The 26,928-nt window shown below is 43.2% G+C and overlaps 1 protein-coding gene across 2 annotated transcripts in view; it reads right to left on the minus strand.

The window, feature by feature from the left end:
* Positions 1-14,135: 14,135 nt before the first annotated feature.
* The window catches only part of LOC145335809 (hyaluronidase-like), a 55,708-nt gene continuing 42,915 nt past the window's right edge, over positions 14,136-26,928 (minus strand). For both annotated transcript variants that reach the window (XM_080181539.1, XM_080181545.1), the window contains 3 exons: positions 19,938-20,921; positions 18,252-18,341; positions 14,136-17,562 (listed from right to left, as the gene is read on the minus strand). In XM_080181539.1, the coding sequence (XP_080037665.1) occupies positions 17,239-17,562; positions 18,252-18,341; positions 19,938-20,921 (1,398 nt within the window). In that variant the 3' untranslated portion in view covers positions 14,136-17,238. The remainder of the gene's footprint in view (positions 17,563-18,251; positions 18,342-19,937; positions 20,922-26,928) is intronic.

The raw sequence follows: 26,928 nt of genomic DNA on the forward strand, positions 1-26,928 counted from the left end.
GACAGGAAAAAGATACAAGAGTCTGAGAACGCGTACCAACCAATTCAAGAACAGATTCCTCCCTGCTGCATCAGACTTTTGAATGGACTTACCAGAAATGAAGCTGACCTTTCTCTTCACTCTAGTTATGACTGTAATACAATATTCTGCACCCTCTCCTTTTCTCCTCTCTTACGTACTCTATGAATGGTATGTTTTGTCTGTATTGCGTGCAAGAAACAATACTTTTTACCATATCCCAATACATGTGACAATAATAAATCAAATGAGGGTTGAAAGCAGCAGTTTCTTTTTTTTTCAGTTGTTTTGAGCTAACTAAGCTACTCAGCTGGAGCCAGCGTTCATCCACCTTGAAAAACTCTCTTTTGTTTAGACTGTTGTTTTTCCATCTTGAGAGTCCATTTTTATTCTTCATTTCTGGGAGACTTTGCCAAACGTTTATCCATTTGTCCACTATGGGTATGAGGTATTCAAGGTAACTCCTCCTATTTCAGTAGGAAGCCTTGTGGCTCATCACTTGTTAGGATATCCTGCTATTCAACCTTCAGACAGCTGGCTTACATATGGGACATAAGGTCACCACTTGTCCCCTCGAGCAAGATTAGCACTGTTGTTTCAGAGCTTGTGCTAGAGGCATGTCCTTGGCAGAGATAACAGTCTTTGCTATCTTGTGTTTGTTAGTCTGAGACATTACCATGGGAACTAAGGAAAAAGATCCAATACATTTCTTAGAATGTTCTAGAATTACAAAGAACAAAGAAAATTACAGCACAGGAACAGGCCCTTCAGCCCTCCAAACCTGCATCGTCCATTCTGCTCAACTGAATTAAAACCCCCTATCCTTCTGGGCACTATATCCCTCCATTCCCATCCTATTTATGTATTTGTCAAGCTGCCCCTTAAAAGTCACTATCGTATTTGCTTCCACGACTTCCCCTGACAGCAAGTTCCAGGCACTGTGTAAAGAAAAATTGCCTCATACATATCATCATAAAAGGGCAGCGTGGTGGCATGGTGGTTAGCACTGCTGCCTCAGCGCCAGGGTCCCAGGTTCAATTCCGGCCTTGGGTCACTGTGTGGAGTTTGCACATTCTCCCTGTGTCTACATGGGTTTCTTCCAGTGCTCTGGTTTCCTCCCACACTCCAAAGATGTGTGGGTTAGGTTGATTGGACATGCTAAATTGACCCTAGTGTCAGCAGGATTAGCAGGGTAACTGGTTTGCGTGATGGACTGGGCTATGTTCACAAGACTCGATGGGCCGAAGGACCTCCTTCTATACTGTAGGGATTCTATGAATCTTCTTTAAACCTTGCCCCTCGCATCTTAAACCTATGCTGCCTAGTAATTAACTCTTCCACCCTGGGAAAAAGCTTCTGACTATCCACTGTCCATGTCCCTCATAATCTTGTAGTCTTCTATCAGGCTGCCCCTCAATCTCCGTCTTTCCAATGAGAACAAACCAAGTTTCTCCAACCTCTTCATAACTAATGCCCTCCATACCAGGCAACATCCTGGTAAATCTTTTCTGTACCCTCTCCAAAGCCTCCACATCCTTCTGGTAATGCAGCTATCAGAATCGAACACTATATTCCAACTTCTATGATTTCTTACAATAGAATCTTTTACATTTACCTTAGAACTTAAGAAGGCAGAGAAGGCCTGAGTTTAACATTTCAAATATTATGCTCCTTAATGTTGCATTGGCAACCTTACCTACTTTTTTGTGCTCAACTCATTTGAAGTGGGACTTGAACCCACAACCTTTTGACTCAAAGTATTATCAACTAAGCCACAGCTGACACCCATAATCAAAGTGTTAAAAGAAGTGAAATTCACACCTTAATTTGAGTGCCTTTGGAAATTTTTATTACATCAAAGGTGCTAAATAAATACATGATACTAACATTAATATTGTCAACCCTTGTCCAAATAGGAATTCTGCAGAATATTCTTAATTTAAAAGGAACAGCATAAAGAGAAAGTGTGCAGAAGACGATAAAACATACACCGAAGTAGAAATAGAAGTAAGGTTTACTTATTAGTCACAAGTAAGGCTTATGTTAACACTGCAATGAAGTTACTGTGAAATTCCCCTAGTCGCCACACTCCGGATCCAGTTCGGGTCAATGCACCCAACCAGCACATCTTTCAGAATGTGGGAGGAAACCGGGGCACCCGGAGGAAACACACACAGACACGGGGAGAACCTGCAAACTCCACACAGACAGTGACCCAAGCAGGGAATTGAACCTGAGTCTCTGGTACTGTGAAGCTGCAGTGTGTTATCATGTTGCCCACCTTGTAAAGTACTTAACTAGACACAGGAGATGATTAAAACGCTGAAGTGATATTAACATGAAAGAATCAAGCAGATAAAAGATAATTACTGGCCACAGAAAAGGCGCGAAGGCATGTGGAAATAGAAGCAAGATAAACTGGAGGAGGAAGCCTGTGGTAAAGGGAAAAAAATACCAGTCAAAACCAAGGATGGAGATTGAGCCATTGGTTTATTCTGGTGGACAATCCTCACCCTGAGCATAAGCCTTTTCTTCTCAAAGTACAAGCACACCTGCCTACTATAGAATAGAATACCTCCTTATTGATGTCAAAGTAATACTTAAACAGTATCTCTTTGTCATCCTTGACAAACTCACAGTGATAGTGTCATTTAAACCTGCTTTTCTATTAAGCAGATTACAAGAAATGGTTTACTCTAATAATTATTAAATAAATCAATCTGACCATTCAAAAACCCTTTGGGTATCTTGTTTGCTGTTCATGAAATAGAATAAAATCCTAAAGGCAGAAGGAGGCCTTTCAGTACATTGAGCCTGCATTGACTGTCAAAGCATCTTACCCAGGCCCTATCCCTGGAACCCTATGTATTCACCTAGGTGCTCCCCCCAACCTACACATCTTGGGACACTAAGGAGCAATTTAGCATGGCCCCAGTCTACCTAACCTGCACATCTTTTTGTCTGTGGGAGGAAACTGGAGCACCAGGAGGAAACCTATGCAGACATGGGAAGAATGTGCAAACTCTACGCAGTCACTCAAGGCCAGAATTGAATCTGGATCCCCGGCACTGTAACCACTGTTCATGTTGAGTGCATGGGTGGGGTGAAGTTTCTTAATTGCTGCTCTAACTTCATGGGAGTTTGTTTTAGTCCATCTTAAGAAACTTGTTGACTAAATCTTTCATTTCTCATCTTACCTTTGTTTAGTTTGATTTTTTTTGAAGGCATTACTTTTAATCGGGTGTCCAGTATCCAAACATGGTCTCTTTCATCTAAAATGTGGATTATAATGTAATCTCAATAATAGATAGTGACACCGTCCAAAATTCCAAGAGCCTTTAGAATTGTTTCCTGAAATACACAGCTACTTGTATCATAGAAATGTATCTTCCAAATGACATTGAAACGGTCAGTGCTTCATTTGATATTACTTGTCAATGCTCACTCTTTGCATCTACAACTTCGAACAATTCTACTTTTATTAGTTCAGGCACAGTATCATCTATGTTTCAAAAATGTGATTACAGTTGAGTGACCCAGGATCAATACTTTTTTTTAAAAAAAGTCACCTTTGAACAGACACATTTAGAACATTGACTTTCCTATCAGTAAGTTCATTAATATTCTTTCACAGCTTGAAGTTATGTTCTGGTCAGCAACTGTCTTGGTTAAACTTGGGTCAATTTGAAGACACAAAGTCCTTTTATAACATTCCATCTCCCCAGCCCCCAACCCAGTCCACTACAGAGATCTCAGAAGCTTCCCTCCTCACCCCTGATCAGAGTTGGCACTTCTCTCCCCTCGCTCCAATCATTGGCCCCTTCCTGCAGCCCCTCCCAACCATTGGCCTATTTTCCCCACTCCCAATCATCAGCCTCTTCTCCCACCCCCTGTGACTACTGAATCCTCACTGCACACCATCAGCTCTTTCCCCCAGCTCCACAGTCAGAGTTGGCACCCAGCTCTCCCCACCACACCCTACCCCCTCAGCAACGGCCATTGCTGGCACCCCCTGCTTCTCCATCTGCTCCAGGCCACAACCATATCTAAATGAACCCCCCCTTCCTCATGAGGCTCCTATTGGGGCCTGCTCCTGGGCACAGCTTGGCATTGCCAGGTTGGTAGCATACCAACCTGTCAGGGTATTGCCGAGCCACTACCTGGTCATGTGCCTCTCCCCCAAGGACTATACTTAGCCCTCAGGAAGACCCCCATGATCGGTTCAAGTCTGGGCGAACCTGTTGCAAACCTTGCGGATGTGACATCACGTCAGTATAGCGTCAATACACAGCAGGGACTCAATATCTGGTGAGGGGGTGGGTTAATGATATTAAACGTTTTGAGTGTGAACCTGATGATGTCGCTAGCGAGGCGTGGGAAAGATCCAAGATTGCGATCTCACCGGTGAGAACTGAGAGTTCCGGATCTTGAGCCTCTGACCACATTCACACGGACGGCTATCATGGGCTCAAGATCACCCCCTCAGTTTTTAAAATGCAGGACCTAATTGCGTACCTAACCACTTAACTATAGCAAAGTTGTGGTGAGATGTATGAAGTTGCTTAAAGGATATCAACAATAATGATTTGGAAAGTAAACATGCAATATTGCATTAGTTTTGCACTGATAAAGTGGTCCAAATAATTGCCTTCTGTATTTTAAGGATCTGTGGTTCCAATCTTTAATGCTATTTTGAGCAGAAAGAACAAAATCATTCCACACGTAGCGTTACCAAAAACTAGTCTGGTTTTTGTCTTACAGGTCAAAGTTCACCCCCAAGAGCTTTCAATTCTAAAACCAAGCAGCAGGGTCCTCATCGCAACATGGCTCATATTTGGTGTGACACCACATTTCACACCTCGAAAATCCACAAACACCATCATAGGAAGTTTAAAAATGTATTCTGCCTTTGCAGCATCTGCCTGCTACCAAGCCTGCCTTTATAGAAGTCACATTTCTGAACATGCTACACAAACCATACACACATATTTCTATATGTAGAATGTTTATTGATAAATACCTGTACACCATTACCTGTATATCATACACTAAAAATTCAAAACTATCATCATATTAGGCATGGCTTCAAAAAATTGTAGATTTTGGTTCCATCAGGATTGGTTTAATTTGTTGCTGATCAGGATATGGCAATGTCTAAACAACAAAATCCTTTCAACTCTTTGGAGTTTCAATTTCCTCTCGTAGTCACTTGAATGCTGCTCAATTGTTTAACACTGACACCTATTGTTCATCGTTATGACTTTATTTGGCACAAGTAAGAATGAGGAGATTGAAATGTGCAACTGCAAATTATATCGTTCATCGTCCTGATGAAGGAGCAGTGCTCAGAAAGCTCGTAATTCCAGACAAACCTGTTGGTCTTCAACCTGGTGTTGTGAGACTTCTTACTGTGCCCATCCCAATCCAACGCCGACATCTTCACATCATATTGCCCTTTGGGTAGAAGCCAAGACTCCATTCTACAATTTTGTCCGCATTGACTCATCTGATGCTCCTTGTTCAATGCTGTACCCTGAGTTAATTTTTGAGTTCCCTACTTGTGGCCAAACGGGTCACCTAAGATGATGGTTTGCAAGAGCATGCTAGGATAATTGGACAAGGACAGAAACAGATAGGCTGCAGGCTCAAAAGAAATTGGGCAGAGGTAAATAGGCTGCAGCTGCAAGAGCATAATAGACAGAATATAGGCCATCTCCAGGGCAAATGTTTATCAGACATCGGGGCACTTTAACCCCTTATTGGGAGGGAGATATGTGTTCTATGTGCCTCCACCACCTACAGGCACAGCCGTTGGGAACACACACAGACATTGGTTTGGCAGCACCTGATTGAATCTTAACGATAAAGGTGACCAAGTCCTGATCGACTGATTGGCAATGGCCAAAAAGGTAAGAAAACTAATGAGGTATAAAGGGTGCTGCGCAAAAATAGAATTTCTCTCTCCCAACAAATGAACAACAACAACTGTGACCATCACCAGCAACGACCAGCACGAGGACAGCCACCATACCTAAGGAAGGAAGGAAGACCAAAGCCAGTGTGTCAGACCAGACCAAAGAACCAGACTACGCAGAGGACTACAGAGACCGAGACACAGATAACGTCCAATATCTGCCTGGATACTTGCCAGTCACTCAAAAGTTAAGTCAAGGTCTAATATTGAACTTGAATTTTAGTATTCTGTAAGTTGTTACTGTGATTAATACTCGTGCTCAGATCAGCTGGTGAGGGTATTCGCAGACATCTTCAACCTCTGTTTATAACAATCTGAGGTCCCTATCTGCTTTAAGAAGACAGCCATCATCCCCGTACCTAAGAAAAATCAAGCAATGTGCCTCAATGAGTATCGTCCAGTGGCTCTGACATCCATCATTATGGAGTGCTTCAAAAGACTAGACATGGCACAAATTAATTCCAGCCTCCCAAACTACAGTTTGCCTACTACTGCAACAGGTCCACAGCAGACACCATCTCCCTGGCCCTGCACTCAACCCTGGAACACCGAGATAACAAAGACACCTATTTCAGACTCCTATTTGTTAACTACAGCTCAGCCTTCAACACTATTATTCCCACAAAACTCATTTCCAAATTCTGCAGCCTGGGCCTTGGCTCCTCCCTCCACGACTGGATCCTGAACTTCCTAACTGACAGACCACAATCAGTAAGGATAGGCAACAACATCTCCTTCATGACCATCCTCAACACTGGTGCCTCACAAGGCTATATTCTCAGCCCCCTGCTACTTATACACTTATACATGACTGTGTGGCCAAATTCCCCTCCAATTTGATTTTCAAGTTTGCTGACGACACCACCGTAGTGGGACAGATCTCAAACAATGATGAGGCAAAGTACAGGAATGAGAGAGAATCTGGTGAACCAGTGCAGCGACAATAATCTCTCCCTCAACGTCAACAAAATGAAGGAAATAGTCATCGACTTCAGGAAGCATAGAGGAGAACATGCCCTGTCTACATCAATGGGGACGAAGTAGAAAGGGTTGAGAGCTTCGAGTTTTTAGGTGTCCAGATTACCGACAACATATCCTGGTTCTCCTATGCCGAATAATTGCAAAACGCCTGTACTTTCTCAGAAGACTAAGGAAATTTGGCATGTCAGCCAAGACTCTCACCAACTTTTACGGATGCACTATAGAAAGCATTCTTTCTGGTTATATCACAGCTTGATATGGCTCCTGCTCTGCCCAAGACACTACAAAAGATCGTGAATGTAGCCCAATCCATCACACAAACCAGCCTCCCATTCATTGACTCTGTCTACACTTCCCAGTGCCTCGACAAAACAGCCAGCATAATTAAGGACCTCATGCACCCTGGACATTCTCTCTTCCACCTTTTTCTGTCGGGAAAAAGATACAAAAGTCTGAGGCGCACCAACCGACTCAAGAACAGCTTCTTCCTGCTGTCTTCAGACTTTTGAATGGACTTACCTTGTATTAAGTTGATCTTTCCCTATATCCTAGCAATGAGTGTAACACAACATTCTGCACTCTCTTGCTTCCTTATCCATGAATGGTATGCTTTGTCTGTATAGTGCGCACAAAACAATACTTTTCACTGTATATTAATACATGTGACAATAATAAATCAAATCAAATCCTTCAGCCAGTAAGAATGAACAACTCATGATGGAAAGCTTTATAATTGATTGTTACATCTTAATGAGCGTGACTATGGCTAAGGCACATATGATGGGAATATTGTTATTCACACTTTCATGTTACAATGCTTTCCTCTTTCTGGCCTGCAAGCATTTGATCTAATGAGTGACACTTTAACATTGCAACAATTATTCTAATCTAATATGAGGCGTTGATGCTCATTCAGACTTGTCTGTTTGGGCAGGTTCCTTCTCTAGACTGAAATAATAATTCAAACTGTAAAAAAATCCCAGCCTCAACAATATGCTTTATTCTCATTATTTCTTTATTAAAATTAGTAAAAGGTCCAACAAAACATAATAGTAAAATGCATTCTGGCAAATCTTAATACTGGAAAATTAGCAGAGAATTACAAAACATTTGCAGTGAAATAATTGCAATAGTACTGCTTTATCTCAAATGCTTTCTTTTGTTTGCAATGCAAAACAACCTCAGGTTTTTTTAGTTTTTAAGCTGTTTGCTACCTTGTAGCTGTTAATCTAAAATCATGTTTAAGCACACTTTATTTTACAAAACTGTTCCATTTAAAGCTTTCTTTAATTATTTGGATTTTGAGCCAAGTCCCTGATTGTTCCCTCATAAGCTAATACTTTCAGTCATTCTCTCTCCTTTGCCTTTCTGTCAGGCATCTCATCCACATAAAACATCACAGCGCAGTACAGGCCCTTCGGCCCTCGATGTTGTGCCGACCAGTGAAACCAATCTAAAGCCCCTCTAACCTACACTATTCCAATATCATCCATATGTTTGTCCAATGACCATTTAATTGCCCTTAATGTTGGTGAATCCACTACTGTTGCAGGCAGGGCATTCCACGCTCTTACTACTCTGAGTAAAGAACCTACCTCTGACATCTATCCAATATCTATCACCCCTCAATTTAAAGTTATGTCCTCTCGTGCTAGCCATCTTCATCCGAGGAAAAAGATTCACACTGTCCACCCTATCTAATCCTCTGATCATCTTATATACCTCTTAACCTTCTCTCTAACGAAAACAGCCTCAAGTCCCTCAGCCTTTCCTCATAAGACCTTCCCACCATATCAGGCAACATCCTGGTAAATCTCCTCTGTACCCTTTCCAATGCTTCCACATCTTTCCTATATTGCGGTGACCAGAACCGTACGCAATACTCCAAGTGCAGCTGCACCACAGAGTTTTGTACAGCTGTAACATGACCTCATGGCTCCTAAACTCAATCCCTCTACCAATAAAAACTAACACACCAAATGCCTTCTTAACAACCCTATCAACCTGGATGTTAACTTTCAGGGATCTATGCACATGGACACCAAGATCTCTCTACCCAACCACACTACCAAGTAACTTACTGTAAGCCCAGTACTCTGTATTCCTTTTACTCCTTCAAAAGTGAATCACTTCACACTTTTCCGCATTAAACTCCATTTGCCACCTCTCAGCCCAGCTCTGCAGCTTATCTATGTCCCTCTGTAAACTGCAACATCCTTCCGCACTGTCCATAACTCCACCGACTTTAGTGTCATCTGCAAACTTACTAACCCATCCTGCTACCCCCTCAATCAGATCCTTTATAAAAATGACAAACAGCAGTGGCCCCAATGCAGATCCTTGCGGTACAGCACTAGTAACTGAACTCCAGGATGAACATTTCCCATCAACCATCACCCTCTCTCTTCTTACAGCTAGCCAATTTCTGATCCAAACCGCTAAATCACCCTCAATCCCATGCCTCCATAACTTCTGCAATAGCTTACCGTGGGGAACATTATCAAATACTTTACTGAAAATCATGTACATCACATCAATTGCTTTACTCTCATCCACCTCTTTGGTCATCTTCTCAAAGAACTCAATAAGGTTTGTGAGGCATGACCTACCCTTCTCAAAACCGTGCTAACTATCCCTAATCAAATTATTCCTTTCTAGATGATTATAAATCCTATCTCTTATAATCCTTTCCAAAATTTTGCCCACAACAGAAGTAAGGTACACTGGTCTATAATTACCAGGGTTGTCTCTACTCCCCTTCTTGAACAAGGGGACAACATTTGCTATCTTCCAGTCTTCTGGCAGATCAAAGCCAAAGGCTCTGCAATCTCCTCCCTAGTCTCCCAGAGAATCCTAGGATAAATCCCATCCAGTCCAGGGGACTTATCTATTTTCATACTTCCCGGAATTGCTAACACCTCCTCCTTATGAACCTCAATCCCGTCTAATAGCCTGTATCTCAGTATTCTACTTGACAACATTGTCTTTTTCCTGTGTGCATACTGACGAAAAATTTTCATTTAGCGCCATTGGACAAATTGGACACATTGGACAAAAACTGACCTGTCTAAAGTACTTGAACTATAGCTTTTCCAGTCAATATTTGTAAAGTTAAAATCCCCCATAACAACTACCCTGTTACTTTTGCTCATATTCAGAATCATCTTTGCAATCCTTTCCTCTACATCTCTGGAACTTTTCGGAGGCCTATAAAAAACTCCCAGAATGACCTCTCCTTTCCTGTTTCTAACCTCAGCTCATACTACCTCAGTAGACGAGTCCTTATCAAACATCCTTTTTGCCACTGTAATACTGTCCCTAACAATGCCACACCTCCCCCTCTTTCCTGATCTTACTGAAACATTTAAATCCTGGAACCTACAACAACCATTCCTGTCCTGCTTCATCTATGTCTCCGAAATGACTACAACTTCAAAGTCCCAGGTACCAACCCATGCTGCAAGTTCATCCACCTTATTCTGGATGCTCCTGGCATTGAAGTAGAGACACCTCAAACCACGTTCCTGCCTGCCGGTACGCTCCTGTGACCTTGAAACCTTATTCATGACCTCACCACTCTCAACCTCCTGTACACTGGAGCTACAATTCAGGTTCCCACCCCCCTGCTGAATTAGTTTAAAGCCTCCCGAACAGCATTAACAAACTCCCCCCCCAGGATATTGGTACCCAAGAGAGAGAGCAAGTATAAAAGCTTCTCATTGACCACCTTCAATCCTGCTCTGGAATTGGGCGGCTCTGTGTGACACAATCTGCAACTTTCCATCCATAACCTGGACTCCTCTTAGCTCCCAACTGATAACAGCACTGCTGTGACCAGCTCATTGTGTGAAAAGTATTGCAAACTGTATTTTGTCACTGGATAAAAGTGAATTACTTCAGATGCTGGAATTTAAAACCAAAAGAGAAAATGCTGGAAAATCTCAGCAGGTCTGGCAGTATTTGTAAGGAGGGAAAAGACCTGGTGTTTCGAGTCTACATGACCCTTTGTCAAAGCTAAAAGGCATACAAACTGGCAGATACTTATACTGTAGGGTGAGGGAATGAAAGATGAATCATAGCCACTAAAACAAAGGGAAAGGCTGGTAATGGCAGTCCATAGAGAGGATAGAAGGTGTGAATGGCCAAACAGCAGAAAAGCTGAAATCAGAGGGGAAGCTGTGATAGGTGAAGATGTTAGGGAAGGGGGAAATGGGTGGGAAATAGGTAAAACTGAGGAAAAGGGGGAGAAAGGAAGCAAATGGAGAATAAAGGTAAGAGAAGGGGGATAAAAAAGGGCAAAAAAAGTTGGGGGGGGAAGAAAAATAAACGTAATGAAGAAATACAAGGTAGAGAACAGTTAAAAACAAAATAAAATGAAAACAAAGGGGTCGAGGTGGGATAGAACAAATCATCTGAAGTTGTTGAATTCGATGTTGAGACTGGAAGGCTGTAAAGTGCCTAGCCGGAAGATGAGATGCTGCTCCTCCAGTTTGCGTTGAGCTTCACTGGAACATTGCAACAGGCCAAGGACAGACATGTGGGCGTGGCAGCAGGATTGTGCGTTAAAATGGCAAGCAACCGGAAGGTCAGGGTTCTGATCATACACAGGCCGAGGTTCTCAGCAAAGCAATCACCCAGTCTATGTTTGGTCCCTCTGATATAGAGGAGACCACATCGGGAGCAGTGAATGTAATAGATGAAATTGAAAAGGGCAGAAGTGAAATGCTGCTTAACCTGGATGAGTATTTTGGACTTTGGATAGCAAGTGTGGAAGATGTAAAAGGGCAGGTGTTACACCTTCTGTGATTGCATGGGAAGGTACCATGAGTGACGGGAGAGGTGTTGGGAAGAGTGGAGGAGTGGACTAGATTATCCTAATAGACGGAATGGTCTCTGTGGAATGCTGACAGAGGGATGAAAGGAAGATGTGTTCAGCAGGACCATCATATTTTGTCACTCCAGGCTCTACTGTATGATGCATCAAACAATAGCCTCCACACAAGCATAATTTCAGTATATTGCAAGCATTTGGTCAACAGAATATTGAAAAATGACACTATAAAGAAGCAAAAATTGAGCAAAACCAGCTTTGATTGTATACCAGATAAACAGATTAGGCAATAAACTAAAAAAAAATTCTTTGACATTAGGCCGCAAGGTGAACTGTACTGCAGTTGGTCGGGTCTCAAACAATGATGGGACACAGTACAGGAAAGAGAATTTGGTGAACTGGTGCAGTGACAATAATCTCTCCCTCAATGTCAACAAAATGATGGAGATAGTCATCAATTTCATGAAACATAGTTAAGTGCATGCCCCTGTCTACATCAATGGGGACGAAGTAGAAATGGTTGACAGCTTCAAATTTTTAGGTGTCCAGATCACCAACAACCTGTCCTGGTCCCTCCATGCGGCCGCTATAGTTAAGAAAATCCACCAATGCCTCTACTTTCTCAGGAGACTGAAGAAATTTGGCATGTCTGCTACAACTCTAACCAATTTTGTACAGACGCACCATAGAAAGCATTCTTTCCAGTTGCATCACAGCTTGGTATAGCTCTTGTTCTGTCCAAGACTGCAATAAGCTACAAAGTCATGAACAAAGTCCAGTCCATCACTCAAACCAGCCTCCCATCCACTGACTCTGTCTACACTTCCCACTGCCTTGAAAAAGCTGCCAGCATAATGAAGGACCCCACGCACCCCAGACATATTCTCTTTCACCTTCTTCCATCAGGAAAGAGATACAAAAGTCTGAGGACATGTACCAACCAACTCAAAAACAGCTTCGTCATTGCTGCCATCAGACTTTTGAATGGACCTACCTTGCATTAAGTTGATCTTTCACTACACTCTAACTATCACTGTAACACATTCTGCACTCTCTCATTTCCTTCCCTATGTATGGTATGCTTTGTCTGTGTAGCACACAAGAAACAATACTTTTCACTGTATACTAACACATGTAACAATAATAAATCAAATCAAAAATATTTGAGTGAAGTGCTTCCACTTGGCAACTTTGAGAAGCAATGATTCTCACAGACATGTATGAGGCTCTGTGTGCTTTGCAGATGAAGCAATGAACAGAGACAGGAATCCAGTAAGGCTGTAAGAGGACACTTATTACGTATGATGAATTTTTGTGCTGATTGTTGTTGAGCTACTAGCTTCAACTGAACTTTCTTTTGTATGTTGCACTAAGTATCTTGAGCTAAGTCTTTTGATCACTTATATTAGCTCCTGATGACTGAAGATTTCTTTCCTCTATCTCTTTCTGAGCTGGCAATCAAGTATAACTAGAAAAGTATCAAAACTCTATGTTCCTTTTTTATGTTAAACTAATGCAGTTATGCTACAGTAGCACAGTGTTTACATTACTTCCATAGCAATCTAGAGGTTTGGAATAATAAGAACATAAGAACATAAGAACATAAGAAATAGGAGCAGGAGTAGGCCATCTGGCCCTTCGAGCCTGCCCCGCCATTCAATAAGATCATGGCTGATCTGTCGTGGCTCAGTTCCACTTTCCCGCCCTCTCCCCATAACCCTTAATCCCCTCTCTTATCAAAAACCCATCAACCCGCTTCTTAAAAATATTTAGTGAGGCAGCCTCCACCACTTCAACGGGCAGAGAATTCCAGAGATTCACCACCCTTTGAGTGAAGAAGTTCCTCCTCAACTCCGTTCTGAACCGCCCCCCCCTTTATCTTGAGGCTGTGCCCCCTAGTCCTACTGTCTTTTTTGAGCGGGAAGAGTCTTTCCACCTCTATCCTATCCATCCCATTCATCATCTTATACGTCTCAATGAGATCTCCCCTCATTCTTCTAAACTCTAACGAGTACAAGCCTAGTTTATTCAGCCTCTCCTCATAGCTCAACCCCCTCAACTCCGGTATCAGCCTAGTAAACCTCCTCTGCACTCCCTCCAAGGCCAAAATATCCTTGCGCAGGTGCGGCGCCCAAAACTGCACACAGTACTCCAGCTGCGGCCTCACCAATGCCCTATACAGCTGCAGCAAGACCTCCCTACTTTTATATTCAATCCCCCTCGCTATGAAGGCCAGCATCCCATTCGCCTTCCTGACCACCTGCTGCACCTGCAGGCTGGGTTTTTGCGACTCATGCACAAGGACCCCGAGGTCCCTCTGCACTCAAGAGATATCCACCATGGCGGTGGGGAATTTAAATTCATTTCATTTCACATCAGTAATCATGACCATGAAACTCTAGATTGTTGTAAAAGCTAATCTGTTTCACTGGTATCCTTTTAGAAATAAAATCTGCCGTCCTTACTTGGTCTAGTCTATATGTAACTCCAGACCCACAGGAATGTGATTGATTCTTAACTGCCCTTTGAAATGGCTAATGAGATTGTTCACCAGTGTTTTCTCAGAGGGAGCTGGTGATGGGCAACATTTGCTGACCTAAGCAGCAATGTCCACTTCTTTGGCAACAGTGTAGTCCAAAATTGTACCCCAGAAACCCTGTCATTATGCTTGCCACAGGAACATTTGTTCTATAGCCCTGAAGGTGGTCATTTTGGGTTTGTGTCTATGAATCAATGCTGCACCCACACCAAGAGACACCTGGGAATCTCTTTAGCAGCTCCAAATTTTGAGCTATACAATGGCATAGATGGATGCTTCAGAGCAGGTCTCTATATTGTGAAGGAATCCGTAATTTCAAAGCTCGTATTTTTGAGACAGACCCTAATTGCAAAACTGATCGTTCTAGATTCTAAGGAAACCAAGCCTGAAGCTGAGATTGGAAAGCATAATTTGGGAGATTGAAACTGACGGAAACCATATGAAGGGACACAGCCATCAGAGCTCCAGTGTTGATTCCAGTGGTGCAGTACAAGCAGGCTGAAAAAGACAGAGGCAAGATCCACAAGTTGAGAATAAGTGAATATGGAGTCATTCTGGCTCTTTCCATCACTTAAGGAAAACATTGGTATATCTAACCTTCTTAACTCTTGTAAGCAGAATTGAGGAGGTTCTGCAGACATGTGCCATTTTTGGTGAAAACCATGCCGATGGGAACTTGGATTGATTACGCTCTCCTAGGGATCAGGCTAAATTCTAGAAGAGCTGAAATTCTATAAGAGTTGAAATTCTAGAAGAGCTGGAATTCTTAGGGAGGAAGACAAGAGTTTTTGAATTATTTTGTGACTGGGATAAATGATGTGAGTGCTGAATGGGCTGCTCAGTCAATTCATAAGATCTGTCTTAGTTATAACATATAAAAATAGAAAATTCTGGATAAACTCAGCAGGTCTGGCAGCATCAAAGAGAAACAGAGTTAACATTTCAGGTCTAAATGACCCAAATGACCCTTCTACAGAACCTGCCTTTGGGGTTATCCAGCATTTACTGTTTTTATTTCAGATTTTCCAGCATCCACAGTATTTTACTTTTATATCAGATGTAACATAATTGCAAACATTTAATGTGTAATTTATAGTTTACAATCTACCACAATTTGCCTGTTCATTCATATTGAACTTATGTTATTTCTGGATTTTAGAGCATAGGTGGTAATACAAGGTAATATTTAGTGTTTGCTTCGTTTCATTCCTGTAATATAAAATCCATGATGTGGAGACACCAGTGTTGGACTGAGGTGGGGACAATAAGAAGCCTCACAATACCAGGTTAAAGTCCAACAGGTTTGTTTGGTAACACGAGCTCCAAAAGCTCATGATACCAAATAAATGCGTTGGACTTTAACCTGGAATCGCAAAACTTTACTGTGTAATATAAAAATATTTTGTTTTAGATTGTATAATGTTGTGGCTTCATTCCTTCAGTAAATAATTAGAATTACAGATTTCTTTATGATCTCGACCAAGGTTATAATATTTCTTTGGTTTCTTCACTAATTATTTTTATATTTTAATGGATTTGGGTCTCAGCCTCTGTTTTCCAGATACGAGGAACTTACTGCAATTTGTTTAGCCACTCAGTTATTAGTGTGACGAGTCCACCCTGCTGTTGGTGTGGGTGCAGCATGTGACTCATAGACACGAACCCAAAATCATCAACTTCAGGGCTATCGAACAAATGTTCCTGTGGCACTAACCCCCAGGGTTTCTGGGGTACAATTTTGGGCAACACTGTTGCCAAGGCTGAGTGTCTGAAAACTCATTAACAGGCTCTTTAATTACTCAATTTTAGTGTAAGTACTGCGATGAAGACTAAAATTTACACATTAGCTGAGTTGCTGAAATGGATATTTTCTATCAGGCTGACACATATATCTTTCTCTGCCAACAATTGGTGTTAGGATGGGAAAGGGCTCAGCTGGTATCCTTATCATTAGGGTAGTGATGAATCTGGCTGAAACAGAGATAGGCCTTTTCGCTAGCAAATTAGGTCCCGAATGCCACGGTTAGTGTCTAGATTGGAAGTTTATGACACAGGGGTGAAGGTACAATGCAAAACTCTCCATCCATAGCTACTGGCATTTGTAATTGTGGAGTCAGATGGAACAGGAGTGCTCCTTCTGGATCCACAGAAATATTGCAGTGCACTACTGGCCCGGCCACACACCATCTTGGTTTTGACTCTCTCTCCTCTGAGCACCCATCTAGGGTCTCCGCCAGATTGGCTAACATTCCTAAGACCAAAAATCAGTGAGCACTAGTTGTCAGAATAACCTGTTAAAATACAGGTGAAGATGGGGCAAACAGTGCACACCTTTTTTTTTGAACAACCTGCGTTGGGTGGCACAGTGGTTAGCACTGCTGCTTCACAGCTCCAGGGACATGGGTTCAATTCCCGGCTTGGGTCACTGTCTGTATGGAGTTTGCACATTCTCCTCGTGTCTGTGTGGGTTTCCTCCCACAATCCAAAGATGTGCGGGTTAGGTTGATTGGCTATGCTAACAAAAAATTGCCCCTTTGAGTCCTGAGATGTGTAGGTTAGAGGGATTAGTGGGTAAAATATGTGGGGATATGGAGGTACAGCCTGGGTGGGATTGTGGTCGATGGGCCAAATGCCCTCTTTCTGTACTGTAGCGTTTCTATGATGTCTATGATGATGACTCCATGATTCTGGCAGGCGATTGCTGTTTTGTGATTGCCTGCTGAAAAGTGCACATCATATGGGGAATGTAACATTGAAATAGCCTACTGAGACTTTCACTCTAACCTCTTAAGAAAAATATCCGTTTAGATGTCGTACCTTATGATTCCAATTGAGAATCACCACCTTCAGTTGAAATATAAAGTAAAAACAGAGGAAGAATGTTCAATTCCCAATCTAAAAGTTTGACATTTCCTGACAATGGGACCCTATCCATCCCTTGTAGCACTGACAGGTGAACTGCTCTTTCATGCTTTGCACATCTTCAGAATGCAATTCTCCACGGGCTGTTAACACAGAGCCAGTGGAACTAAGAACAGAGAAAATTTCAAAGCTTTTGGGATCAAGCTGCAAGTAAGTTCTGGATTCAGGATCCTTCCGCACACAGCGTCCATGGCCATTGCAAATAGCCCTGCTGCACAACATGGCAGCAATGGTAGTGTTTAGAACATATCTTCCAAGCTCCTTGTCAATGTAATCCTTCAGTGCCTCACAGCGTTCCTAATAGAGAAAGTACACACACACGTTAAGAAAGTTTAAGGTTCAGTAGTACATTTTCAAGAATATTGAAAATATTGAAAAGTTAACAAGGGATTTAGGCACATTAGTGAGCTTTGCCATGAGGTAACAGATGTAGGTTCTCACATTACAATGACTAGCTTCCAGTCGATTATCTGAGGAAGATGTAGGAGGTGTGAGTGACTCAATAAAGTTTATTTATTAGTCACAAGTAAGGCTTACATTGCTTACAACTGCAATGAAGTTACTGTGAAATTCTTCTACTCGCCACACTTCAGCATCTGTTTGGGTCAATGCACCTAACCAGCATGTCTTTCAGACTGTGGGAGAAAACTGGAGTACCCAGAAGAAATCCACGCAGACTCTGCACAGTGACCCAAACCAGGAATTGAATCTGGATCTCTGGTACTATGAGGCAGCAGTGCTAACCACTATGCTACCGTGTCACCCAGTACAACTAGATTACAAGGTTGGGCTATCATAGGAGGTTGTCTCCAGCTCACAGCCTCTTGTTCTGTAGAAGGGTCATATGAACTAAAAATGTTAACTCTGTTTCTCTCTCCACAGATGCTGCCAGACCTGCTCAATTATTCAGTCTTTTTTCGTTTTTATTTTATTTCTTATTTGTCCGCAGTTGACTGTGTTGACAAGTCTGGGAATTAAATACCTACCATGGTGCGTGCAAAGTCCATATCCCCCCATAAAACCACTCCAGAGGTCCCCATGGCTGCACTCTCTCCAATGGTGTGAACCAAATCAATCTAAAAAAAATGACAGGTAAAGATGTGAATTATAGATCAGGTACTCTAGATCGAGCTGAGTTCAACTCATTAGAAGATCAAATTATTTTTCATATTATGTTAGACTACTTTATAACAGCACACGCAATAATGGAAAACAAAATGGAGAAGCTCCCTCATGCTGACTAAAGGGAATCTCGAGCCAGCTGATGGACGGTGCTCAAAAGCACCTCAAGGTTAGCTGTCTTTTCTTTCTGTCTCCTCATACAGAGTTCATATTAGATTAAAAATCTCACTCTGAGTGCATGTCTAGGTGTTCCCCCAAGGTTGGTATACTGCCACTTCCTGCAAGTCCTCCCTTTCTGATTCCTTTAACATCCTTTCCCCTTTCTCAGCTTTTAGTTTCGCCCTCTGCCACATATCATCGCCTAAAGTGGGCAGTGACATCAATCCTGGGGCCTGTGAATATTGTCTTGATATCACCTACCTGTACTTGTGAAAGAGATGGAAGATTTCAATATGACTCTACATTTATTGACAGCTGAACAGAGTAAATAACGAAGGTGATGGACAGTGATGCAGAGAGGAGGAACAGCTTGGAAACTACTTCTGCAGCATTGTTCTGGTGGGAAATCTATCCCACAATATAATAGTGTTTGAATACTGTGCTCAAAAGAGTTCATTGCTCCAACTATATATTTTTTCCCCCTTGGGCTGGATTTTACCGGCACCCTTAGCAGTGGGTTGGCTGGCAAGACAAGAGGGGGCGGGGTATAAAATTGGGTGCCTACCTGCTCACACTCACCATAGTTTTACTAGTGGCGGGGTAGGCATTGGGAGGTCCTTCCAATGCTGCTGTGATTTTACCTACAACAGGAGTGGCCTACACTAAGTGTGCAGCCTGGGAGGTTTCACTGGGCAAGTTGGTGGCTGGGCAAGGGGTGGTGCATCTCCTTTACAGGCCCCCTATGTTTCCAGGGGAAGCCCAAGCCCATGGGTTCCCCATCCCCTTCCCCTGGACACAGTGCCTCTCCCCAGCTCTCTGTATCAACTATCAAAGGATTGCCAGTGAGCCTGCCAAAGAATTGCTCAGTCTAAATTCCAGTCCCTTTACTTTCAAATTGCGTACATCATTTTTAAGCTACTTTGATATTTAAGTGTTTTTCTATCCCATCATACCTTAGCTCAAATTCCTTCCCTCCATGGCCAGCTTCAACTAGTCTCCAGAAAACAACAGTTTGATAACAAAAGCACTTTGCAGAAGAAATTAGGACTGCAAAGAATTTGATTTTATAGTGCTTCTTAATGGAGCGCTAAAAGAGATGATGAGGTGTAAGGAAGCAATTCCAGAGTTTAAAGCTCCATTGCAAGGAAAGCTGAACATTCCAGAAGTTTTCCCAGCCAGCAGTACAGTGTAAGAGTATTAAAGGTGGAGATTTTTTCACAGTCTGATAACATGTCTTTGCTTGCAGCTTCATCTACCAGGAAGAAAGCCCAAATGCAAAAAAGTTGAAATTGGGATTGAAATCCAAGTCTCGCTATCCAAGCTACTAACAGCCCAAATTATTTTATCAAACACCATTTGACTTATTTTGGAACAATGTATTTGTTGCTTACCTCAGTGAGGAAGTCAAGTGTTTTTATGTATGAATATTTGGAATAGACCAAAACAGGCAAGGCATCTCTGTCTGGATCAAGGGCAGCAACGCGGAGAGCCTCTTTAATCTTGTAGTGAACAAACTTTTGAACTTTATATGAGGACTTTAGGTTTTCAGGGATGTAGATACTGGGATACAGGCATCGCGACACCTTCCAGAGCCATGCTAGCTCATTATTTCTAGGGATATCTTTCTTATTACAATGACCTGTGTAATTATTTGGTGCATCTTTTTTAAAGTAATTATAGCAGTCCGGAAATTTATAAAAGCCCCAATAGCCCTTTGGTCTCAGGATCTGTCCTAGTTTTAGTGTTTGTTCCATAAATGTCTGTGCAGCAGCTTCATATTGCTTCTTGGCAATCCGGAGAATCTCACTCTCTGACAAATGTGGGTATTTGCTTCTTACTAGCTCTTCAGATTTTTCTCTGTAAATACGTAGACGACCCCAGTCACGGTCCCAAAGTGGTCGCCACTCTTCCCAATCGATCACCGCAAGCCCATGGAAGTCTTGGTCCAGCAAATCGGCAATGTTTTCTGTAGCTACTGTGAGGTGGTTGGATAGATTGGCATCCTGCACAAGGCCACCATTCACTGGGATCCCCTCATGGGTATAGTATGGGTAGAGCCCCAATTTGTTCTTGTAAAATATGGTGATATTCTTCCCGACAAAGCTCTCATTTCCATTTTCAACAATATCAAAGACAGTCAGATCCAAATCAACATTAAATTTAGTCTTACAGCCTTCAGTAGGTGTGTTCCAAATCACAATAAATGGTTTACTGTGGATCTCTGGTGAGGCCGATATTGGTTTAAATTCTACCCCCCATATGAAGGCTGGATGAGTGGAGAAGTAAAATAAAGTGCAAGCGAACAGTATGAGGCCTGATAGCATGACTGTGGCTCTTTTCTCAGTAGCTGGTAAAGATCTCCCAAGTAGATCATTCTGTAAGATATGAACCAAAAAAGAAGTTCATTTGGAAATCAAACATTCTAGATCCACTGAATAATAGTCATGCACACAAACACTCTAGATCCATTGTATAATAGATATGCAATGAAGGAGAACCAAAGTTTGATCCCTGTTGTGTTAAGTGGCCTCAGCCCGAACAGCATTTGGAATGCTACCATTGACCTGAGGCTATAACAGCTTTGTTGTCTGTGTGTTGATACCAGATGACAGCAAGCACTTCTTCTAGTAAAATAACTTACTGATCAATATCTCACTTAAAGACAAAGAATACCCATTTCAGTCAAGTGCCTGCATCAATAAAACTACAGAGTAAAAATTAATGGTTGTCCTTAACTTTGTGTGATTGTATAAAGCAGGTGGTAGCTAATTTTATGATTGTTATTTGCACTGACTTCAGTTGAGAGAGATGTAAAGGGGCTGCTGCTTGGCTACCACCCAATTTTACACTTCTGCACAAAGTCAAGATCTACCCGTGTCTTCACCAGCAGAGAAAAACCAGAAAACAAACAGTTCTAAATCACCTAGACTGACCATGATATTAATGGCATCTATTATTTTAATCTAAATGATAGTGTGTTAGTAGTTCAATACAATTACTCATTACAGCCTTGGCTCAAACATGGACAAAAGAGTTGAACTCGTAGATGATGTGAGAGTGACTGCCCTTGGTATTAATGCAGTATTTGACCGAATGTGGCATCAAGGAACCCTAGCAAAACCAGAATCTTTGGGAATTAAGGGAAAAGCTCTCTGCTGGTTGGAGTCATACCTGGCATAAAGGAAGATGGTTGTGGTGGTTGGAGATTAATCATCTCAGCTCCAGGACATCACTGCAAGAGTTCCTCAGCTTCGTGTCCTAGGCCCAACTATTTTCAGCTGCTTCATCAATGACTTGCCCTCCATCATAAGGTCAGAAGTGGGGATGTTTGCAGATCACTGCATAATTCTAGTACTACTCGTGACACCTCAGATATTGAAGCAATCCACATCCAAATACAATATCCAGGTTTGAGCTGACAAATGGCAAGTAACATTTGCGCCACAGAAGTGTTGGGCAATGATCATCTCCAACAAGGGAGGATCTAACCATCACCCCATGACATTGCTGAATCTCCCCCTGTCAATATCCTGGAGTTGCTATTGACCAGAAATTGTTGCTACAGAGCAGGTCAAAGGCTAGAAATTCTGTGGCGAGAAACTCATCTCCTAACTCCCAAAGCCTGTCCACCATAGAATCGCTCCCATGTAGAAACAGTCTGCACCAACTGTCCCTTCTGCCCTAGCCTCATAACCCTTTGCATTTACTGTGGCTAATCCACCTAACCTACAGATCTTTGGATTATGGGAGGAAACTGGAACATCTGGAGAAAACCCATGCAGACACAGAGAGAATATGCAAACTTCACACAGAGAGTCACCCAAGGCCAGAATCAAACCCGATTCCTTGGGGCTGTGAGTGTGAACCATTATGCCATCATGCTACAAGTCAGGAATGTAAGGGAATACTCCCCACTTTTCTGGATGAATGCAAATCCACCAACTCTCAAGAAGCTTGACACGATCCAGGACAAAGCAGCCCACTTGATTGCTATCTGTTCCACAAACATTCACGCCCTCCACCATCAACCAACGGTGGCAGCCATATGCACCATCAACAAGATGCACTGCAGGAACTCACTAAGGTTCCTTAGGCAGGACCTTCCAAACCTATGACCACTACCATCTAGAAGGACAACAGTAACAGGCACATGGGAACATCGCCACCCTTATAAACCTGTTGGACTTTAACCTGGTATTGTGAGACTTCTTACTGTGATTACATCAGCCCGACGCTGGCATCTCCACATCATGTTCCCGTCCAAGTCAGTCATCATTCTGACTTGGAGATATAACACCATTCTTTCATTGTCACTATGTCAAAATTGTGGAATTTCCTCTCTAAGAGCATGGTAGGTGCACCTACACCCCAGGGACTGCAGCGGCTCTAGAAGGCAGCTCACCACCACTTTCTGAAGAGTGATTAGGGATGGTCATAAATGCTGGCCTAGCCAGCATCACCCACATCCTGTACATTAATTATTTACCCTCAAACGTTAGACATTAATAATGCCAATGTGCAACAGGTGATTGTTAAGATTCTTGGAGCTCAATTCAGCAGTTAAATAGTCCACAAAGTGGGCAATTGGTGTGAAAAACTCCAGATTTTGATGAGACATGTTTTCTGGCAACAGGTCTCTTTAAGCTATTACAGATTCCATAAAAATGTAGCAGTAATTTTCCGTCCCTTCTCTTTGTGGTAGACTCCACAGTGTCTGCCTCCCCGAATTCCCACCGGAATCCTATAAAGTTTCACCACACCGATTCTGGAAACTGCATCAGCTATTTGTGGAGTCTCCTCCTCCAGCGAGTTGTTTAGTTGTCCACAGCCGTGAGATGACGGACATATGCAAATTAAATTGGTCTGCTGAATTAATGTCCCAATCCCCACTCTAAAATCATAATTTTCAAACCTAATGTGTAATGGATTAATATTAAAATAATAGTGTCATGTTTATGGATTAAAATGTTGCTCATTAAATGGCTGCTCATTAAGTGTAATTACTGTTCTTTATTTCCAATAATTTCCTCCTTAAGCTATTGAACTACTGAAGAACAAATCTGCAGGAAAGTTACAAAAAGATGCAAACATTATAATGGGGGATTTTAATTCCCCTAATTACTAGACTGTGGCGGAACAATAGGAAGCAGAGATAACAGTCCTTGGATATTTTTCGAGTTGGAGGAGATTTACAATGGTATTTTCCAGGGATTGGTATTGGGATCCTTACTTTTCCAATTAAATATTAATGATCTAGATCTTCAAAGTTTGTGGATGACATAAGATTTAGAAGTGTTGTAAACTGTGAAGTGGAAAGTGCACTAGATGATTACTTGAATAGGAACAATTTGCGTTGGTATGGGGAAAAGGCAGAGGAATGGCACTAAATCATGATGCTTGTTTGAAGAGTGCTAACATAATGGGCCAAATGCTCTCCCTCTGTATCATAACAATTCTGTCACAATTACGTTAAACCAATTAAATGAAATACACAGTGCAGAAACAGGTCATTTAGCCTAACCAAGATTTATGTTCCACCGAATCATAGAATCTAACGTCCAGGAGGCATTTGGCCCATCAAGCCTTCACCGACAACAATCCCACTCAGATCCGGTCCTAGCCTCGTAACCCCACATATTACCCTCCTAATCCCCCCCTGACATCAACCTAACCCACACATTTTTGGACTGTGGGAGGAAACTGGAGAACTCGGAGGAAACTCCCTGCAGACACAGGGAGAATGTGCAAACTCCACACAGTCACCGAGGCTGGAACTGAACCGAGGTCCCTGGTGCTGTGAGGCAGCAGTGCTAACCACTGTGCCACCATGCCACCCATCTTTCCTTATCTAACTCTATCAGCATAACCCTGTATTTCCTTCTCTTTCAAAAACTTATTTAGACTTCCCTTAAAGACATGTATATGTATAACCACTTCCCTCAGTAGAGAGTTCCACTTTTGCACCAGTATCTGGAGAGACAGGTTTCTTCAGTTTGATTTCATGGTGACGATCTTACATTGATGGCTTCTGGTTTTTTTGTGTGCAAATGGAAACATTGGGGCGATTTTGAACCTGCATCTTCTGCAGGAATAGTAGGATATGATCAGAATCCAGAGAGTGCATTTCATCCTGGCCAGTTTCAAAGTTCCAACCGTACCAGCCCTCTCGCTGGCAGAGTGGCGTGAAACCTGCTGCAGGTTCATTTTAACACAATTAGCATGTCATTAATGAGCACTCTCTCCGGGACTTCCCCCCCTCACCGGATATTCCACATGATGTCATGTTGGCACCATTTACAACAGGTCTACAGAAGCACGAACCTGGCGCCTTCATCTTTCAGAGATGAGCACTCAGGTAGCCAGCTCCCTCCGCGGTGTTCACTGCTCAGGGGGCACTGGAGAGGACTCAAGGGATGCAGTTAACTCAGGGCCCAGAATCACCATTTTGGGGAGAGACGTCAGGAGGGGTCACTTGCAGGCCTCATTTTTCTTTCATGTCAAGGCACCTTTTGCTTTAATGGGGTTGTGCGGGCTGGTTTGCAAGCAGCACTTCCCATGTCCTTCTTCCTGGGTTCTGGTCCATATCACAGCGGAGGGAGTGCCCTTCCTTAGTGGGAGCCGGCAAAAGGGTGGAAGGGAATAGGACTTCTCACACTCTACAGCGATGAGGCGCACAGAAGTTCCCTTAAGCTTGGTGGCATGAACAGACAGGATGGAGACTCTCTGAGTGCACAAAGTGAAATTTATTGCCAAATATTCAAAACAAAATGGTGGCCTATCTACACTGAGGCCTATATTCACCCAAGTGCCTACTGTTATCAATCTTCCTGACTCTCCCACTATGTCTAGGTGTATTCCCAGGATACACAACAGAGGTTGAGGTGGGCTGCTTTCACATCCCTCTGCCTCGAATAACCCTGGTGGAAACACCTGGGGAGCAGGGGCCTTGAAGAGCCAGGTCTGCTTTCAGGACAACACAGATGATTGATTGCTTCCCTCTCCAGTGTCAGGGGCTGGAGGTGTGTCACTCACAGGGAGGGGGGTGTCAGATGGGCTGGAGACACCCAGGGTCGCCTGGCTGGAGGCCTCCAGGCTGTACTGCTGCTCATCCTCCTCCCTTCAGATCCCCAGGGATCCTGGGTTCCTCCATGAGATGCAGGGGCAGCTGGATGAAATCCAGGAGTGCCAACGTCCTTGGCAATGACACTCGTGGATTCCCACCAGCGGGTGCACCAGGCAGCCAAGGCCCTGCATCTCCTGCCAGGGAGTGCATATCTTGCACCAAAGTCTCCACCGTGGATGCCAACCTCGCAGTGTTGATTTTGTTGCGCTGCAGTGATGGCATCTCCTCAGATAGAAGGCGATGGCACTCCTCCAACGGGCCTATGTTGGAGGGCTGCTGCTGTCATCTCTTCCTGATACTCATGACTCTGCCTTTGAAGCTCCAGCAGCTGTGGGATGACCGGTCCCAAAAGCACATCACCTGCAAGGGGCTCAGCGGAGTCCTGGGCCCTGGCATCCCTTCGAGTGCCAGTTCTATGGGATGTCCCTGTCTCCACCTACTGTGGATCTTCAGCTGTGAGGTGCTCACCAGTAAATGACCTAGAGGCCTGCCTAATAATTGGACCCACTTAGGTGTGATTATCTGCACTGGTTCTGGATGCGAGTGATAGCTGTGATGCCTCTTCAATGCGAGGTTGTAGTAGTCCTCCTTGGAGCTGCTGGAGTCCAATGGACACAAGGACAGTCTAGCCTGTTCCAGAGGTCAGCCTGCAGAGAAGGGAGTTGGCATCAGTGCATTACAGGAGATACGGAGGGCACACTGATCACTCACTCAAGACCTGAGGAATAGCAGCATATGCACTGAAGACCCCCACGTCTCTCTGCTACCCCCACTTCACCAGCAGCACAGGCACACTCTTCTTCCTCTGCAGCTAGGTCGAGGGCTTGCTCCTCAAAGCGTGTGGAGCTCCGGTATTACTCCAGATGGCTGCGCCTGCTCATATGTGTTGTGATAGTTTGTCCTGTAATGATACAGATGGGGAGAGTGTAGATAGGAGTTTTGACATTTAAGGTGGTGATGAGGTGTGGCAGGTATGGGGCTTGAGTGTGAACTTGAGTGTGAGGAGCATAGCAGCAACTGGGGGTGCGGGGGGGTGATTGTGGAAGGGAGGTGGGACCTTGTGCCAGGTGTTGGCTGAGGACAAGATGGCTAAGCGAGAGAAGGGTTGGAGGTGCAAGGCTTTGGGGTGCAAGGGGGTCTACTGGGAGACTGGTTCACTTACCCTGACTGAGCGATGAAGATCATTCATATTCTTTCAGCACTGCTGTCTCATCCTCTTCTGGAGTGCACATGCACTGACCAGGACTGCCACTGCATCC

Source organism: Carcharhinus amblyrhynchos, chromosome 3 (assembly GCF_965287045.1).
Source record: "Carcharhinus amblyrhynchos chromosome 3, sCarAmb.v2.hapA, whole genome shotgun sequence".
Lineage (NCBI taxonomy): Eukaryota > Metazoa > Chordata > Chondrichthyes > Carcharhiniformes > Carcharhinidae > Carcharhinus > Carcharhinus amblyrhynchos.